We start from the raw sequence: 19,558 nt of genomic DNA on the forward strand, positions 1-19,558 counted from the left end.
GAGCCTTGCAGCTGCGTTCTGCACGGTTTGAAGGCGATTTACAGCCTTTTTGTTAAAACACATAAAAAGAGCATTACAATAGTCAATGCGAGATGAAATGAAAGCATGAATTATCATCTCCATTTCAGGTCTTGAAATCATGGACCTCAGTTTCGCTATATTACGCAGATGATAGAAACAATTTTTCACCAACTGTTTACAGTGGTGGTCCAGGGACATGTCCTTGTCAAAAACAACACCTAGGTTGCGTATGCTTGATTGGACAGAAAGACCTAACTGACCTAAGTGCTGCTTTATGGGGGGAATGGCACTATCTGGGGCAATAATCAGTGTTTCAGTTTTAGCAGAATTTAGTTGAAGAAGATTGTCATTTAGCCATTTTTTGATGGCTGTCAAACAGGCAGTTAAATTGTCTAGTTTATGTAGCTCATTCTGCTTGAAGGAGCAGTAGAGCTGAACATCATCAGCATATAGATGATAAGAGACATCACTGAACTCACTGATAATCTGTCCAAGAGGGGTCATATAGAGCAAGAAAAGAGGTATCAGGTTTGGTGTCAACGCTTCCAGGTCATTTGGATTCATAGAGGCTTTGGTGATTGGTCTGCTGTTTATTATGGCTTCATTCTCACAAAGCGCTGTGTTATGTGAAGGCTTTTCGTACCTTCAAGGGTGAATTAAGAACCTTTCAAACATACCGTATCAATTGTTCCCAAGCTCCTCCATGATGCGAGCCAGCAGGTGGATTAAAGCTCCATTTGATTCCCTTTTGAAGCATGACATCATGGATCTGCACCTGATTCCACTGCTCGATGGCGCTCTCGCTCTGCTCCTACGAAGTTCGTTCCATTGTCAGTCAACTTGACCTCTCCTGGCAGTGAAACGCCTCAAAGCGCATTAATAAAAGAGTCTGTGTCCAACAATTAGGGTTGGACACAGAACTAATTCTGATCAGAAAACTCAGAATTTTCCAGTTCAAGCTCAGTCAACCTGGTGCTCGGGGATTTGACTCAGAGTTTGTTGAGCCTGCTTCCTGAAACGGACCCCAGAAGAGATATAAACATGATGGAAACAGGTGTAGGTGCGTCTAACAACCAGCAGAGGGTGGCACTGACACACACACTCAAACAGAACAAACCACTGAGACCAAAACATGAAACCGCGGCGTTAGATGGCGAGGAAATCAAGACATGAAGTGAGAGTAGATGGAAATCCGAAACCAGACCTTAAACCGAGCCACAAATGATTTCAACAAAAAAAACTGAATTAAATAAATGAGGAGCTGAATGTGGAGAAGAGAAGAAGCTCAGCAACAGGCAGGAGACTTACTGTACCTGTGATTGTTCTTTTAGGAAATCTGGGAGCTGAAATTCACCTTTAAAGACCTGGGAAACAGAGACCAGAGGTTTAGAACTCATCGTCTATATCACCATGGTGACGGCACTGGCAGCACCTCACTGTCATTGATGCTCATTGATCATAAATTACATCGATCCGTCTACATGTGAAATCACCTTTGATCATCACATCAAAAACAAAAAAAGTCAAACCTGTCAATCAAACTCATCTCCTACAGCCTGAGGATTGTAGCTCCGCCTCCTTCACTACGCTCTCGTTCATCATCTGTAAACTTCACAACTAATCTGAAGGTGTTGATGCACGACACTGCAGTCTGAGGTTGTCCAGCAGCTCAGTCAAGAGTCTGATTTCCCATCATGCACCTGGACTGTGGAAAAAAAATCACTTCTTAGAAACAGATTTTTACTGACTTCTTAGGATTTCTTACACTAATTCTACTATATACAATGACAATGTTAGAATAAATATGAAAGAGTTTATAATACTTACCTCTAGCCAATCCTGAATGTAGCATATAACTGTGGAGAACAGTGATAGACTGATGTCTACACAGTGGTAGAGGAAATATCACTGTCAGCAGACATACTATGGGAATATATATTTCAACATAAAAAAGTGAGGCTTTCATATTAATTTCTAACAAGTTGTAGTCTGTTACATACAATATTCACGTGTTAGTAAAAATGGAAACTGTTTCAACTAAACACTGATTCCTGATTATGATTAAAACAAATTAACCACAACATCAGTGACTGTAGGTTTAACACATCTGGCTTTACTGAACATTATCTTTGTTGTTTGTCAGTGTTGTCATTTATGAAAATCCATGGTTCAAAGCCCCATGTGGTTCCTGTAAAAGTCTTATTACTAATCCATTTAATCCTGTGACTAGCATAGCATTCATGAACACGCAGCATCAAATCCATAACGCCGTTGGCTCAGGCCAGAGGCATGATGGGAGTTACACTACTGCCATATCCAGTAGGCCACATAACACGGAGGTCACCCTGAAAGTCAGAAGCTTTTTCAGTGTATGCGACAGGCGAGCAGCTCTGATAGTTGTAATTATTAAAACTCAATTTATAATCTCTGACCTGGACGCTGCTCTTCAACAGACTCTACTGTGCATCATTAACAGTAGTGAATAGTGAACTCACCTCTCTCTGCTAGTCTGTTGGCTCCTTACATCCTTTGTTGCAGCCGCGTGTCGGTGACAGTTGTCGTTTCTCTGACATCAGATCGAACGTCCTGTCGTCACGGTGAAATATGATACTAGTTGTCATACGTAGTGTTTGATTGAAGATGATTGGCTGGCTCCTACCTTAACCCATAAGGTTCTCCTGTAACTACTATACTCATGTAGTTTATTATGGTTATTCAACAGTGGACTGACTGTGTTCCCAGTCATGTTACTCAGACTAGAGCCAGAAATCACTTAACTCCTACCTTTCTACCTGAACACAGCACTTTCAGTGTTCATTCATGTTTATGCCCTGACCCCTTGTGGTTGTTAGGTGGCACTATGTTACATGTAATAATATCAGGTGAGTGTATTTTGATTCAGATGTCTTTTTTTTTTGCAGACAGCATATTTACAGGTTCTTTACTTTTCAATTATGGATTATCTGACTTTATATTAATAGAGCAATATTCACAGTTGTGTAGGCCTATCTGTATTGGTGGATGTGATGTATCTGACCTTTACGCTGAGTCTGTGTGAATGCTGCCTCAATCACTGTAGATCAGCTGTGACACATGGGAGGATGTGGGATGAAGGAGAACTCCAGTCAGACCATGGTGAAGTACATAGATGTTTCCAGAAGCTGACCTCCTGATTTGAACATAAATTTAATTTACTTTTAGCCATTTTTACAGGACATAGAAATGAATTCATGAGCTAACAAACAGTCAAATATGCTTATTATCGTGACCTTCTACCTGAACACATCACTTTCATATGAGTGTTCATTCATGTTCACGCCCTGACCCCTTGTGGTTGTTAGGTGGCACTACGTTTAATTGATAATATGATCAGGTGATGATGATCTGATGTCAATCCCCCCCCCCCATTTTTATTTGCAGACAGCAGATTTACAGGTTCTTTATTTTACTTTTCAATTATGGATTATCTGATTTTCTATAGGGCAATACTCAGTTGTGTATCAGTATTGGTGGATGTGAATGTATCTGACCTTTGCGTTGAGTCTGTGTGAACGCTGCCAGCCTCAATCACTGTAGATCAGCTGTGACACATGGGAGGATGTGGGATGAAGGAGAACTCCAGTCAGACCACGGTGAAGTACACACTGGAAGCTGACCTGATTTTAACATAAATTTAATTTACTTTTAGCCATTTTTACAGGACATATATGAATTCATGAGCTAACAAACAGTCAAATATGCTTATTAACTCTGTCCCACATTAATTAGACATGTGGCATTTGCCATGAACACAAGAGCAGAGAGAGTTTATCAGCTACATCCACTGCTAACAATCACTGCACATCAGTACAATCACTGCTAACATGTCGCTGCATTAAAACAGCTAGGCTAATTGACCTTATCACATTTTATTGCAAATAAAATACAATAAATCAAATCACACAATACCTTATTCCTGTCACAGCGAGGAGCTTAATTGGGAAATAATAAAGATCTTTATCACAGAGTCAAATCTGATCACTGCCCTTTGTCTTTTTGCCCGCGAAAATAAGCTCCAAAACAAGAGCTACGACTACCGGAAGAACTTCAAAATAAAACGTCCGTAGGCGTAATGCATAGCCATAGCCTATTTTAGAAGGAAGTAACAAAATAAAAGCTTTAATGTAGCGGTTTGAAGTGAAGGAAAAATAGTCATGAACCTTTTTTCAAGACTCAATCGGAGCTGTTTTGTTGTTTTATTGTGTCTCTTGAATTATGTTCTTAACCTCGAGTCTCCGAGAGCTCAGGACATTCAATCTTAAGAAAATATTGACAGAGAGAGAGAGAGAGAGAGAGAGAGAGAGAGAGAGAGAGAGAGAGAGAGAGCAAAGGGCACTAGAGCATATACAGGTAAAGGCGGGTTTACACTGTACGATTTTGCCACGATTTTCTCGTCCCAGACGAGTCGCAGCCTAATTTGCATAACCTTAGAGGGATCGCGGGGTCGTGACTCGTGAGCATAAGCGGGATGTATGAGGCTCTGCGTCACGTCCCGACGCCCTAAAGACGAGTCGCCGACCTCCCGATTATTTTCTGACATGCCAGAAAATTTCTCGTCGTGACGGACAATGTATGGGGTCCTACGTCACGATTCTGCACATACGACAAGTTTTTACCATGACAGATTGTTTTAGCACAGAGCACAGAGCCTTTATGAACCTGAATGTGATGCTGAACCTCGTCAGATGGAGTTAGAACGGGCAGACAGAGAGAGGAGGGACAGGAAGACAAGCTGAAGTTAGACCACAGCTGTGACAGACAGGGTGACCGGGTGATGATCAGTAATGCAGCGCAGTCCGTAATGGAAGATCAGCCCGACAAATGTACACACTATCAATCAGCAATTGAGGACGATTATTTTTTCTTGCCGTTACAGTATAAAATAGCGAGCCTACACACCAGCCACTTCCACAGAGCTCTGGCTCCTGATCAGCTGAATTTTTAAACAAAGTGCAGGCGAGAGAGAGAACTAGCGAGGCTCCTCTGACAGCTGCAGGTGAGCCGCAGGTGAACTACACGTCAGCTGGCTGGAGAGAGTAGCGCCGTCCTCTCTCTCTCTCTCTCTCTCTCTCTGCAACACCGGCCTTGGAGGTGATGCGCGCTGTCTGTGTGTGTGTTTGTCGGTCTGATCTTCCACATGGACTCTGCTATATAGGAACCAATGTCAATTTGAGGTTTACAATCGAGCAATTATAGAGCAGCACAAATCTCAGCGGCATCGCAGGGTAATCGTGGTGGAGCGCAATCGTAGAACGACGTGCAATTAGTGGGGGTCTGAGACTGATCTGAGAAGAGGGACGCTCGTGCAGTTTGAGATGTGAACAGACGAATAGTCGTGCAGTGTAAACCCGCCTTAAGTCAACGCCCTCACGTCAAACAGGTGAGGCAACTTTTTAAGTTTCACTTTGAACCAACACTGACGCAGTTTATATTCTCGTGTGAAGGTAAGGTGAATATAGTTTTAATGTTTTCCTCGTTAACACCTGTTGTTACCTGAGTTCTCTGCCCGTCAACTTGTGTTTTGTTGTTGTTGTTGTTGTTGTTGTGTTATTATAATGTTACTGTAGCTGAGTCAGAGCTGTAACTGTAAAGTCTGGACCGACAGAACCGTGTCCGCCATGTTGTGTGGATGTTGTCGGTAGAAGCGCTGGAAAAAGAGCAGAAGCAGAGTTAGTGGATGGTCAGTAGTTGAACACACAGGCAGCTGGAGGAGGCAGAGATGTTCAGAAAGACAGTGAACACCGCATCAAATGAGTCAGAGGCTCCGGCCTCAACAGCTACTACAGTCAATGATCAATAAAGTTACTGATACTGAATGTCAACCATCACTGATTAATAATGAACCGTTAATGTTGTTGCAGGGTTTTTTCCTAAGACTATAGTGATTTTTGATTTGACAGTGGTGGATCCATGTTCAGAATCTTCACAGCTAGTCTACATTAAGTGCAGTACAGTTGTGAGGTACTTATATTTGACTAGTATTTCCTTATTGTGCTAGCTACTTCCTGTTTGTAGCCTACTGCAGCTCATGTACCTGACAGGTGAAGCTATTGGCCAGCTGCAGAAAACTCACACCCACAAACACTCTGGGTCCCTGATACTCTGATGACACAGCCCTGTTAAGTCTACTGACCCGGGATTCAGACATATCAATCTACAGATCAGAATTAGCTGATGTTTTTAAATGATGTGAAAAACACAACTTATGTGTGTTATAACTTACTTAAATGTCAGAAAGATAGAGGACTTGATCTCCAAGGCGACCACAGCCCTGTGCTCATTAACCAGGAGGACGTTGAACAAGTGAGCACATTCAAATACTATGTACTATGATTTTCAGCTCAGATGGACAGATCAGGTAGAGCATGTGCTCAAAAATAAATCAGCGTCTGCACTTTTTACGTAGTCTCATGGTGTTAACAAAGAAATCATGTTGTTTTATAGGGCGTCAATTGAGTCACTCACCAGATGTAGTATCACAACTTAGTTTGGTAACTTGCCTGTTAAATTAAAAACACAACTCCAGAATTTGATTGGACGAGCAGGAAAAATAATTTGCATGCCACCCCCACCCTCATTTCAGGAGAAATATGAGGAGACGGTAAGGAAGCAAGACCGCATAATCGATAATGACCCAAATCAATAGTGCAAAGGGAGAGTGAATGTATGTGTGTGTGGCGTTTGTGAGATGGAAGGGCTGTGGATATCTGGTGCTATGTTTCTATGCTTTTATGTTGATATGTGGATATAGTATGTCTTTTATGTTCTGTGGCATGTGTTGAGCAGACATTTTTCTTGAATGCAGTGTACTGTAAAGCGCTTTAGGTATCGTTCAGGTATAGTAAAGCGCTATATAAATACAGACCATTTACCATTTACCAAATAAGTAGAGGCCAAGTTGTTGTGTGTGTAATAATCAGCTGTAGCTTGTTTGATCCAGTGGTTTTCTACAGGGTCGCTGTCCACACAGAGACTGTGTCACATCAACTCAGTGGATCTCAGTCCTTGTGTGTGTCAGTGGATGGAAACAGTCGTCCATGGATCATGTTGCTGGGCTGCTCTTCACTTCACTGCAGCTTCATGACGCCATCTAGTGGACTGATAGTAGAAGTACAGCAGCTGATGGCAGCTTCCTCTTCCTCACTGCTGTGTGACTGCATTCAACTGACACTGATATGAGGCAGAGAAGAAGAGCCAATCAGTGGAGGAGCAGCTGGAGACATGATGGACATGTGAGCTGGTGTGCAGATGAATGATGTGTGTTTCCTCTGCAGGTGAAGCTACAAAGTGTGTGTGAGCTGATGTGGATGTGACCTCAGCAGCATGGATCAGCATGAGGACAGAGAGGAGGGAGCCCCTCCCTCTAAAACCACTCTGTGTGGGGGACATCAGAGCCAGACCACAGGTCAAAGGTCAGAATCTAAAACAGTCAGAAAGACTTTTCTCTCTAACAGTCAGTTGTTGTGTTTATTAAAAGACTGAAGATGAACTTGCACATTGTGTTGTTGTTTAAGGATCCAGCAGCAGAGACCAGACTCGCCTGAACCCAGCTGTCTGTCTTTAAAGAGCAATGAGTCAAAGGGGTGGGACGTTAACTTTAAAGAAGGACGTGGATCAGTTGATCAGATGTAAGACAAAACTAAATTTCAAAGCTTTTTAACATTCTTCCTGTGGAGTCAAATTTTAATGATTCTCTATAAAATCTGAGCTATTACTCAGACACACATTGTCCAACTGCAGTAAAGAGTCCCTGCCTGAACATCCACATGTTATATTCAGTGATGCTCACAGTGCAGCCCAGTAGCAACAGGAAATATGTCAGCACCATCTACTTAAAACAGGAAGAAACCACACTGTTAAAATCATCCTTTCATTTGCACTAAATGTTCATGGTCTTGTTTCCACCTGGTAGAAGGAACGTGATGTTAGCTTAGAACCCTGCAACTGCAGCCCAAAGCCAGAGGGCCCCGAAATCCGACAGCCAATTACCACATCATTACCTCGGACACGGGCCGGGCTGTGGCTTTTTTTTTTTTTTTTTTTTTAAACCTGCCAATATGAAAGATGTGTTTATTAATTTAAACAGCAACACTTGAACGCAGCACGCCGCGCTGCCCCCTCCCTCCCCGCTGCACGTCACTCGCATCACAATACATATACTGATCACAATACACCGATCCCACTCCCGTGTCCCAACACAAACATGGACAACATAAATAAAAAGATTAGAGACGTGAACAGACAGTGGACAACACCAGGGGAAAGGCTCAGTAGCCTACTGGAGAAGGCTAAGTTTAAACTCACCACAACCACTGAAGACGAGCCGACGCTGCTGCAGCTGCACCGCGCTCAGTCACTTCAATAATTCAATAAATCCATATTTAGCTTAATCCTTTCAAGCAAAATATAATTAGTGCCACGCTGAAACGTCCAATTAAACTATTTGAATGTCTGCAACATTAACTCATTGAGTGCCAACCACGTAATTTCTCGTTTTTCGTTCCCATGCGTTGAGTGCCAAAAACGAAATTTTTCGTTTTTTGCTTTTTTTTTAAATTATGAAAATAGACACTTTAATACACATTATATGTAAATTTGGGGACTCTACGACGAGGAGAACTGAAATAGATGACGATCAAAGTCACATGACAGCTCATGATCTGGAAGTTTTTATCATAACTCAGCTTCTGCAAACGGAGTTCTGCATGCAGATGCAGCGCAGCTGCTCCGCTGCTGCTCCGCTCTCACCCGCGAGGCTGCAGCAGCTGGGAGCTGAACCAGGAAGCTCTCAGCCGACTGTCCCGCCCGGTCTTCATCTGGAGCAACACCGTGTCCTCCCCAAAGTCCTCCCGCGGTAAAATCTGATGGTCTCTGGACCAAAGCAGACCGGCACCACCGACCCGTACCACAGACGGACCGCGACCACCGGCGGGACCGGTGTTCGCGAGCCGCTGTGGCCGGCAGAGCCTCACGTTCCGCGGCGAGAGGCTGTGACACGGCACGGTGCGTCTGTGTTATTGTTGTTTAGTGGCGCCCCCCCCGCCCCCGATGGTGGTTTTGTGAATAGAACAACAATTGTTGTGTATATTTATCTTATACGAGCCCTTTGATCCAGAAATGCGAGTGTCTGAAGAGCGACAGACACAAACAGCGCACCTTTCATAAAAGACGCTCTATCTCCTTTTCTAGAAAAAAAGGAGGGATTTTGGTGAAACCCAGCCATGTTTAGCTTGACTTTTCTCAGGAACGGAGGCACGTAGAAACAAACGGTTTGTGGCCATTTGAAGGATAAAGTTAAACCTTTCAAATGAGCTACAGTATGTGTTGGTGGCAATAATATAGAATACACTATGGCTCTAAAATAAAAAGTCAAATATGGTCTAATTTGCCGGTACACTTGACTAAAACTTTGGAAAGGAGCGCGGCACTCAATGAGTTAATAGCCTAGAAGTTGTTATGGGAGGGGAGGTTTAAAAAAAAAAAAAGTCGGGCTTGATTCGGGTTCGGGCCTGAGGATTCTGAAAACCTGTCGGGCCGGGCCGGGGATCCACCCCCTCGGGCCAGGGCCGGACTCGGGCCCAGATTCCAGGCCCATGCAGGGCACTATGTTAACTGCATCAAGTCGCCTCCTGGTGGCAGCTTTGATGTGTGCAACAGGACGAGGGGCTAGTGAGTTCAGAGTGATGTCAGACACAAAGAGCAGAGACAGAGGATCACATCAGTTATAGGAGTTGAAGCAGAATCTCGGCAGCAGCTTTTTACAGGCGCAGACGCAGGGCCGCTGTATAGGGGAGAAAGGTGATGATCATTCTAGGGGCCCAGTGCCCAGTGGGGCCCATAAAAAACCCCAGTAGTTTAATCTTTGTATGACTGAATTATTATGCGTAAGACCCTGACTAATACTCATAGTACACTGTAAAAACTCAACATCCTTCTAAGAATATTTGTCTTATTTCTTGTCCAAATGTCTCATTTCTAGTAAAAACTAATCTCTTTTCCTCTTAAAATAAGACTCATCACCTAAAAATTAACTTGTTTTTAGATAATTTTCACTTAAGTTCACAATAAATAGAAAAATCTGCCAGTGAAAGTAAGTTTTTTGTGCTTGTAATAAGAAAAACTTGCTCCACTATCAGATTTTTTCGACTTATTCCAAGTGAAAATATGCTTGAAAGAAGTAAAAAGTGTCTAAAAACAAGCTACTTTTAATATGATGTGTCTTATTTTAAGTATAATGACATTTGTTTTGACTAGAAATTACATTTTAACTAGAAATAAGACAAATATTCTTGGTAAGATACTTGAGTTTTTGCAGTGTAATGCTGCATTAGCATCAAAACAAAGAAGGCTAAATAAAAAACGATAATACATACGTAGTCTAAGAAAAAAAAAGGAAAAGTTAGGGGGAGGGGCCCACTTTAGTATTCTTTAAGGGGGCCCAGAATTCCTAGCAACGGCCCTGCGCAGATGAACCAACGTCCATAAATACTGAAAAAGAGAACGAGCAAAACTCAGGCAAAGATAGAAACTTCAACTCATCTACAGAACAAAACACACAGTTAATGACATTTACTGAGGTGAAATCAGTTATGGTTTACAGATTTTCTCTACAGGAAAAAGGAACTAATCAAGGGTCGTTGTTTATTTAGGATATAAACCACATATTAAATAGTTTGCTCAGACTGTCCTTTTTCTGAAGATGTGCAGCACTTGATGATTGTTTAACAATTTAAGAAAACGAAATCATTCACATTTGTGACTTGATAGTACCTTTGCAGATTCTTTTGAAAATGTAAAACTATTCACACATAAGTTGTGAATTTTTTATTGAGTTTTCATTGAAATATAGTGAAAAAGGTGTGGAAATGTGGAAAAATAAGGAGCAAAACAATCAAAACTGACATAAAAAGCCAAAAAGCACAATTGCATGAATACTATACATGGATACAATATGTAGGCGTGTGTCATTTTAAACAATAAATCAACTAATTTTACCAAAAGAATGATCAGTAGATTTAACACTCATGTGCTGTATCTCTATCAATCTTTATTTCTGCACGCATACAGATAGATACATACACGTCTTCAGGGGACATATAATAATGTTTAAAAGATTGATTATTTTCTTCAGTAGTTTTTCTCCAACATGCACATTTATCAGTTGTGTTGTTGTTTCAGGATCCAGCAGCAGAGACCAGACTCGCCTGAACCCAGCTGTCTGTCTTTAAAGAGTGACATGTCCAAGGACTATGTCATTGACTTTAAAGGAGGACGTGGATCAGCTGATCAGATGTAAGCTGTAACTGACAGTCAGACTCAGGTTATTGTAGAAAAGAACCAGTTCATGTTGTTGGACCAGGTCTGAAACCAAAGTGCCTCTGTCTGTTGTGAACGTCCTCAGGGGACATATAAAGTCCATCTTGAATTATCTCTCTGTCCTGATGTTCACTTGACACTGATTCCTCCACAGAGCGGACCAGGAGAGCTCAGAGGCTCCCAGTGGTCAGTCTGCCCAGCAGCATCAAACACACCTGGACTCCATATTTATGGTGAGGACATGTCCAACAGCTGCTGTTACATCTGTTGTGTTCACAATCATCTCCATGCTGCACTTTGACACCAGTGGATTGTCAGTCTGTCCAACATGGATCTGATGTTTGGCTCCATGGTTTTAGTTTGATGCTGTCACTCATAGAGTTTCTGTTCCAGCTGCTGGAGGAGAACATGGTCACTTTTGTCAAAAACGAGCTGAAGAAGATGCACAAGCTTCTGAGTCCAGATTACCCAGAATGCTCAGCGAGTCAGAGGGAGGATGAGGATGTGTTGGACAGTGAGGATGAAGAGCAGAGGAGGAGCAGCAGAGAGGCAATAGTGAAGATCACAGTGAACTTCCTGAGGAGGATGAAGCAGGAGGAGCTGGCTGAGTGTCTGGAGAGCAGTAAGAGGATTTCTCTAAAGCAGGGGTTGGCAACCTTTGTGACATGGAGTGCTGGTTTGAAATGTTCTTGTCAATGAGTGTGCCACTACAATGCTACAATGCTACAACAATGTGACACAAAATACAAAAACAATTATAGCTGCTGCGCAGTGATGGGTCGGGTCCGGGCTGGGCTATTTTTTGGCAAATTTAAGCAACAAAAAGGAGAATAGGAAGACAGGACAGTTGACCTTATAACTTTCACTTTGCACCATTTGCGAATTGAACCCACAACCTCTGGAACCAAAGACCGTTGTCTATCGCACTGAGCTAATTGACAAGTGGCAGTGCTACGGTGGCTTCACAAATTGAGTAAGCCATTCACTGTCGTGCAGGCAGATTTGAAACCACTGTAAAAGGAGGTAAAATTCTGATATGTATTTGTTAAAGATCTACTGTGACTCTAAGAGATGGTACGTTTGTTTCACAAAGACCATCTGGCATTTTAGTCAACTCCCAGGTTGGGTCTTAAACCCACATCCTCCAACACCAAGAACCAGCGCTCAACCCACTGAGCTCATTATCTGTGAGTGAGGCCTGCTGTGTGTCTTCTCAAATAGACTCAGGGAGTCAATGCCCGGGCAGCTGCTGTCAAGGCAGATTTCAAAAATGGTCAAAATGTCACAAATTCTAATATCTAAACAAAAATCTGATAATACATAAATTGCATCTTGACAGCATGGAAATGTTGGTGATTTGTTTTTAATGATAAGTGTTTTGCTTCATAAGAGAAAATCTCATCTTTAAAAATGTCACTCTTACATTGACTGCATTTGTTCCCATGAGAGCAGAATTCAAAATGTTCTAGAAAATTGAGTTTTTGAGATAAAATATAAAAAATATTTAAAAATATATATATATAAAAAATATTTGCCAAACTTCATCAACCATGACTCCAAAATATTCTCTCTTTTTTTTTAGGAAGATTGAAAATGTATTTAGCAGGAATTGGATGGTATATGTTTACAGTACTGTTTATAGTCAAACGTTTTCATGCACTGTAGGCTCAATTTTTGATAAATCAAAAATCCAAGAAACACGTTTTGTGGAGGACAGTCTGAAGATGCTCTCTATCAAGTTTGGTGACAATTGAGCAAAAATTGTGGGAGGAGATACATTTTAAAAGTTTCACAGTTATTGAAAAAAAACAAAGTGATGGACTTCATAATTTGTAATGAGTTTAAGTGGACAAAAGTTTCAGCAGTATCTGGGCTACATTGTGGTGTAGTTTCAAACCTGTAGCATCTACCGTTGGTTTGGTAGGAATCTTTTAAGTTTTTAAATTTAAACGCTTATTGTGGGGGGGGGGGCACATGTCCTTGGAGTTGAGTAAATCTGGCATGGGACTGGACATTTCTGTAAAGTTTGGTGAGTTTTCGCCCATGGGAAGTAGGATTTCCTCTGAAGAAGAAGAAAGAAGAAGAAGAAGAATTCCTAGAAATACAATAGTGTCCCGGCAGCTTAGCTGCCCGGACCCTAACAACAGTTATGTTGTTCTTGTAAATTGATAGATAAAATCATTTAATCTATATAGCCCACATCTAAACATATTTTGAAGATATTTTCCTGTTATTCACAACACTGCTTTTCAGAAACTTAGCCTATTACAACATATTGCAGTGGGAGGAAAATGGCGACTACAGTGCATCCAGAATATCATATCAGAATGAAACATTTCACAGACCTAGACCATCCCTGGACACTATGAGTGACAGACAAACAGCCAATCATAACAGCTGTGTTGTTGGGTTGCAGTGTCATCGCCAGGTTTTTCGATGACAGAACAGCTGGTGTGAGAGCATGAGGCCGAAGGAAAGGAGATTAAAAAGGGATATGTAGCTCGCCGGTATGGTAACGGTAAAGGTGCGTCTGCCCCGACTCTAAAGCAGCGGCGGCATTAATGACGCAGCGCCAGGCCGCTCACCGTCACTGAAGTGCTTGATTGAATCTCTGATTAAATATACCCTTTGCTGCGTGTCAATCCCCCCTCTCACTCTCTCGCCCTCCCTGTCTCTCCCCAGCTGTCAGAAAACCTGGGGGAAAAAAAACTCTGACTCGGGAGCTGGTACAGCGGTGAGAAATTTAGCGGTAGAGGTGCCAGCGTGCCAATGATTATGCCGCGGCATGCCAACCGTGGCATGCGTGCCAAAGGTTGCCAACCCCTGCTCTAAAGATTCAACATGATGGACAAATGAGATGTTCACTGACATCAACACATGGAGGGAAACATGTTCATATAGTCGTTATTTAGAGGAATTAAAATGTTATATTTTCTTATTCATCTTATTTCTTTTATTTTCATTCAGGACATGTTGCTGCAGTTTGTCGATGTGAACTCAAATCTTCCCAGAAGAAGAAGTTCCAGTGTGTGTTTGAGGGGATCTCTAAAGCAGGAAACCCAACTCTTCTGAACCAGATCTACACAGAGCTCTACATCACAGAGGGAGAGTCTGGAGAGGTCAATGAGGAACATGAGGTCAGACAGATTGAAACAGCGTCCAGGAGACCAGACAGACCAGACAGACCAGAAATAACCATCAGACAAGAAGACATCTTTAAAGCCCCACCTGGAAGAGACCGACCAATCAGAACAGCGATGACAAAGGGAGTGGCTGGCATTGGGAAAACAGTCTTAACTCAGAAGTTCACTCTGGACTGGGCTGAAGACAAAACCAACCAGGACATACACTTCACATTTCACTTCACCTTCAGAGAGCTGAATGTGCTGAAAGAGAAAAAGTTCAGCTTGGTGGAACTTGTTCATCACTTCTTCTCTGAAACCAAAGAAGCAGGAATCTGCAGGTTTGATCAGTTCCAGGTCGTCTTCATCTTTGACGGTCTGGACGAGTGTCGACTTCCTCTGGACTTCCACAACACTGAGATCCTGACTGATGTGACAGAGTCCACCTCAGTCAACGTGCTGCTGACCAACCTCATCAGGAGGAACCTGCTTCCCTCTGCTCGCCTCTGGATAACCACACGACCTGCAGCAGCCAATCAGATCCCTCCTGAGTGTGTTGACATGGTGACAGAGGTCAGAGGGTTCAATGACCCACAGAAGGAGGAGTACTTCAGGAAGAGGTTCAGAGATAAGAAACAGGCCAGAAAGATCATCTCCCACATCAGGACATCACGAAGCCTCCACATCATGTGCCACATCCCAGTCTTCTGCTGGATCACTGCTACAGTTCTGGAGGAGCTGTTGAAGACCAGAGGGGGAGGAGAGCTGCCCAAGACCCTGACTGAGATGTACATCCACTTCCTGGTGGTTCATTTAAAACTGAAGAAGGTCAAGTATGATGGAGGAGCTGAGACAGATCCACACTGGAGTCCAGAGAGCAGGAAGATGATTGAGTCTCTGGGAAAACTGGCTTTTGAGCAGCTGCAAAAAGGAAACTTGATCTTCTATGAATCAGACCTGACAGAGTGTGGCATCGATATCAGAGCAGCCTCAGTGTACTCAGGAGTGTTAACACAGATCTTTAGGGAGGAGAGAGGCCTGTACCAGGACAAGGTGTTCTGCTTCGTCCATCTGAGTGTTCAGGAGTTTCTGGCTGCTCTTCATGCCCATCTGACCTTCATCAACTCTGGACTCAACCTGATGTCAGAACAACAAACAACATTCTGGTGGTCTCAAGTGTTTGGAGACAATTCAACACATTTCTACCAGAGTGCTGTGGACAAGGCCTTACAGAGTCCAAATGGACACCTGGACCTGTTCCTCCGCTTCCTCCTGGGTCTTTCACTGGAGACCAATCAGACTCTCCTACGAGGTCTGATGACTCAGACAGGAAGTGACTCACGGTCCAATCAGGAAACAGTCCAGTACATCAAGAAGAGGATTGAAGAGACTCCCTCTGCAGAGAAAAGCATCAACCTGTTCCACTGTCTGAATGAACTGAATGATCTTTCTCTAGTGGAGGAGATCCAACAGTCCCTGAGATCAGGACGTCTCTCCACAGATAAACTGTCTCCTGCTCAGTGGTCGGCACTGGTCTTCATCTTACTGTCATCAGGAGAAGATCTGGGCGTGTTTGACCTGAAGAAATACTCTGCTTCAGAGGAGGCTCTTCTGAGGCTGCTGCCAGTGGTCAAAGCCTCCAGCAAAGCGCTGTAAGTATAGAGATTGTTGTATTTATTCATAATTATATTAGAACACTATGTCTTTTCAACAGGACAGAAAATAAACTCCTTTTTCTTTAATTCCTCATGATCATCTCTTCAGCCTGAGCAGCTGTAACCTCTCAGAGAGAAGCTGTGAAGCTCTGTCCTCAGTCCTCAGGTCCCAGTCCTCTAGTCTGAGACATCTGGACCTGAGTAACAACAACCTTCAGGACTCAGGAGTGAAGCTGCTGTCTGGTGGACTGGAGAGTCCACACTGCAGACTGGAGAGTCTCAGGTGAGGATCCATCCAGCTGGTCAGAGGGCAGGGTTATATCACCTTAGGGGGTGTGGTTAGGTGTGACTGTGGTGATGCAGGCAGGGTGGAGTCTGAGATTTTAACACTGACTGTATATATTAGAGGATATTTGCATGTTTTGTTTGATCACTATTATCATTAATATTATAGAACTGGAGCATAGCTGTTTAGACCAACTTCATTATTTAATTTGACCGTTTGATTATTCTATTCATTGTGATTATTGTGATGAGCCACCTCCCAGGAAATGAGGACACAAAAGGGGAGAGTGGGAGGGGTGGGCGATATGGGCAAAAAAAAATCTCAATAATTTTTTTCAATTATCTGATAACGATAATCTGACGATATCCTTTAAAATGTGATTTTGTTTTTTTTTTGTTTTTTTTACAAAACATGTTGTAAAACTCTAGTTACTTGCTTACCAGGACATCTATGGATAGACACAGCTTTTCAGAACAGAACAGCTCTTGTTTATTTTCTGTTAACTTAAGCATTCAAGAGACTCCCAGTTAAAGCAGAAGTAAGCGATATATTTGTGTTAATATAAGTCTTAAATAGTTATATCTTCCGACAGCAATCACTTACATAGAGTGTTTGGACCGAAACACGGGTCTGTCAGTCACTCTGCTCTGCTCTGAGCCGAGGAGAAAACTTTTCTCGTATCCTACAGTTTTTATCCAATGAGGAGAGAGAACGGCATGTAGGGCTGTGTGTGCAGCCAAGGGATGCGCGTGAATGTGGTGATGTAGGGACGAGGACTGTTATGGTGCGTTCAAGGCAGCTCGTAACTCGTGTTTTTCCGACCTGTGAAGTCATACCAGTTCGATCTGGTACGAGTTCACGGGTCGGAAGTTACGAGTGGCCGTTATAGTGACTTTCACAGGTAAAACAGGTCGGAAAAACACGAGTGGGTTGCCTGGAACGCTACAAAATCGTAAGTTGTGACTTGAAGCTGTAATTTACCGTTTCAAAAGCCTGCCTGGAACGCAGCATTAGCCAAAACGACCGGATCGCTTACTTCTGCTTTAAACTCCAGTGTGGAGACATTAAATGTAGGGCTGGGTAAAAATATCGATTCAGCAATGCATTGCAATTCTTTTCTCTGCAATTCAATATCGATTCAGCAATCTTCTGAATCGATTCAAGCCCCTGGCCAGTGGGGGCGCTGCGAGCAACACCCTCGTGTGATTCGCGCTGTACGGACGGGGGCCGCACTAGACCAAACCATAACAATATGGGAGTGAGTAGCAGCAGCAGCGGGGATCGATCGTCGGGGGAGGGACGCGCCGTGCCGTATTAACTTTCGCTTTCAACACGCGCTGCTGTTATGCATGCGTGCTTCTCTGTGGTGTGTATGTGTGTGAGAGGATGCGGCCATCGTCCGACGGGGGGGGGGGGGGGGGGTGGCGGCGAATATCGCTACTTTTTTTTTTTTTTAAGAGGGTTAGTTTAGGCGGCAGCTCTTTGTTGTTAAGGCGGCCGCCTTAACAGGAAAGCGCTGCGGGAAACCCTGAACTTATCTGACAGCTGCTCTCACTTCTTCCTCTGCTCCTCCTCACTCACTCACCTACACACAGACAGGACTCTGTCTTCCTCACACTCACCCCAGCCCCTCAGTTTCTCATCCCACCTGCCCGTACCATACACATTGACAGTCAGTCATAAATCACAGAACTTAAACATCATAACAAGAACATTACTGCGGGGTCGCTACAATATTTTCAGTTGTGCAGTCAACTATTATTAATAATATTGTTTTGTATTGTTTTATTACTCAAAATGTTATGAGTTATTTTCCAAGAGGAAAGTATCACATAGCCTAATTTAAATTTAGCTGCACTGTAGTTCAGTGTTAAAGCAGTGTCATATTTTGTTATGCTATGAGTTATACTATGGCTGTTCATAAGGCATGAAACTAAACAAATAATTATTAAAAAAAAAAAAATCTGGTACTCTTATTTGTGTATTTCTGCTTGATACTGAATCGATATCGAAGCATTTCAATCAATATCGAATCGAATCGATATCGAATCGAATCGTGACCTAATGAATCGAAATCGAATCGAATCGTGAGATTCTCAACAATACCCAGCCCTAATTAAATGAGTAAGGTTCTCTGCTCTTACAGCATACAAGCATGAGCAAATAGATGACACATTATTTCTTAATAGTGTTAACAAAGTGCTTCATACATGTTCTGCAAAACATGCACACAGTAGTGCAAAGTGGTTTTCCCTGGGGTTTTTTGAGACCAAGGTTGCACATCCTGACAGCTGAGATTATTACTCTAGGTATTGTCCCTCCTCTATTAAATATGAAAGGAGGCTGGAAATCACAGAAGAAGAAGCAGGTCCAAGCTGTGCACCGTTGCGGCGTCGTTTTAGGTTGACGCTGTAACGGTGCGCATTTGGTGGGAGAAGCGGCGCACAGCTCGGACCTGCTTCTCCCACCGAATGCACACAGGTACGGTTTCAACCCAAAACGACGCGGAGCACAGTTGTGGCTCCACGGTGCACAGTTGTGGCTCCACGGTGCACAGCTTGGACCTGCTTCTCCCGTTGTGTCCCGGTTCCTCCTCGGGCTGTGTCTCTCCTACTGTTTCACACGGAGCTCTGTATGATGACACACGTCCGCATTGAAAGTAATGGGTAGTGCTGGGCATAGATTAATCTATATTAATCTCACTGCAATCTTGGAGTTAATCTAGATTAATCTAGATTAAAATGGCTCATTTGAATTCTGATGAAGGCATTGAAGTGATGCACGATATGAAAAATTTCTACCGATAACCCATAATTTCCTGCTTCTCATTGCCGATACCGATACATTCATATTTTTATATAACATAATAGGCTCTAACCCAGGGGTTTTCAAAGTGTGAGAGAGTGAGCCCCCCTTAATTAAAAATAAACAGCTGGGCGCCCCCCCCCCCCACAAAAAAAAAGAGAAGAGAATTAAACATAGCCTATCTATTATCAGTTACTATGACCAAAACAATATTTGATTCATTAAACATAAATTGGTCTTTCCTGTAGGATTTGTTTGATTTACAAGCTTGTTTCTCAGCATATTAATTATCATGACAACATAAAGCACTGGCG

General features: G+C 42.8%; 1 protein-coding gene across 1 annotated transcript in view; it reads left to right on the forward strand.

Moving 5' to 3' along the window:
• Positions 1 to 7,030: 7,030 nt before the first annotated feature.
• Positions 7,031 to 19,558, forward strand: part of LOC146975644 (NACHT, LRR and PYD domains-containing protein 3-like) — a 151,676-nt gene continuing 139,148 nt past the window's right edge. Inside the window, exons 1-6 of the mRNA XM_085796640.1 lie at positions 7,031 to 7,472; positions 11,239 to 11,352; positions 11,531 to 11,609; positions 11,770 to 11,998; positions 14,344 to 16,150; positions 16,263 to 16,436. Coding sequence (XP_085652766.1) covers positions 7,384 to 7,472; positions 11,239 to 11,352; positions 11,531 to 11,609; positions 11,770 to 11,998; positions 14,344 to 16,150; positions 16,263 to 16,436 — 2,492 coding nt within the window. The 5' untranslated portion in view covers positions 7,031 to 7,383. The remainder of the gene's footprint in view (positions 7,473 to 11,238; positions 11,353 to 11,530; positions 11,610 to 11,769; positions 11,999 to 14,343; positions 16,151 to 16,262; positions 16,437 to 19,558) is intronic.

Source organism: Trachurus japonicus, chromosome 13 (assembly GCF_045865225.1).
Source record: "Trachurus japonicus isolate A0001 chromosome 13, Traja_1.0".
NCBI classification, from domain to species: domain Eukaryota; kingdom Metazoa; phylum Chordata; class Actinopteri; order Carangiformes; family Carangidae; genus Trachurus; species Trachurus japonicus.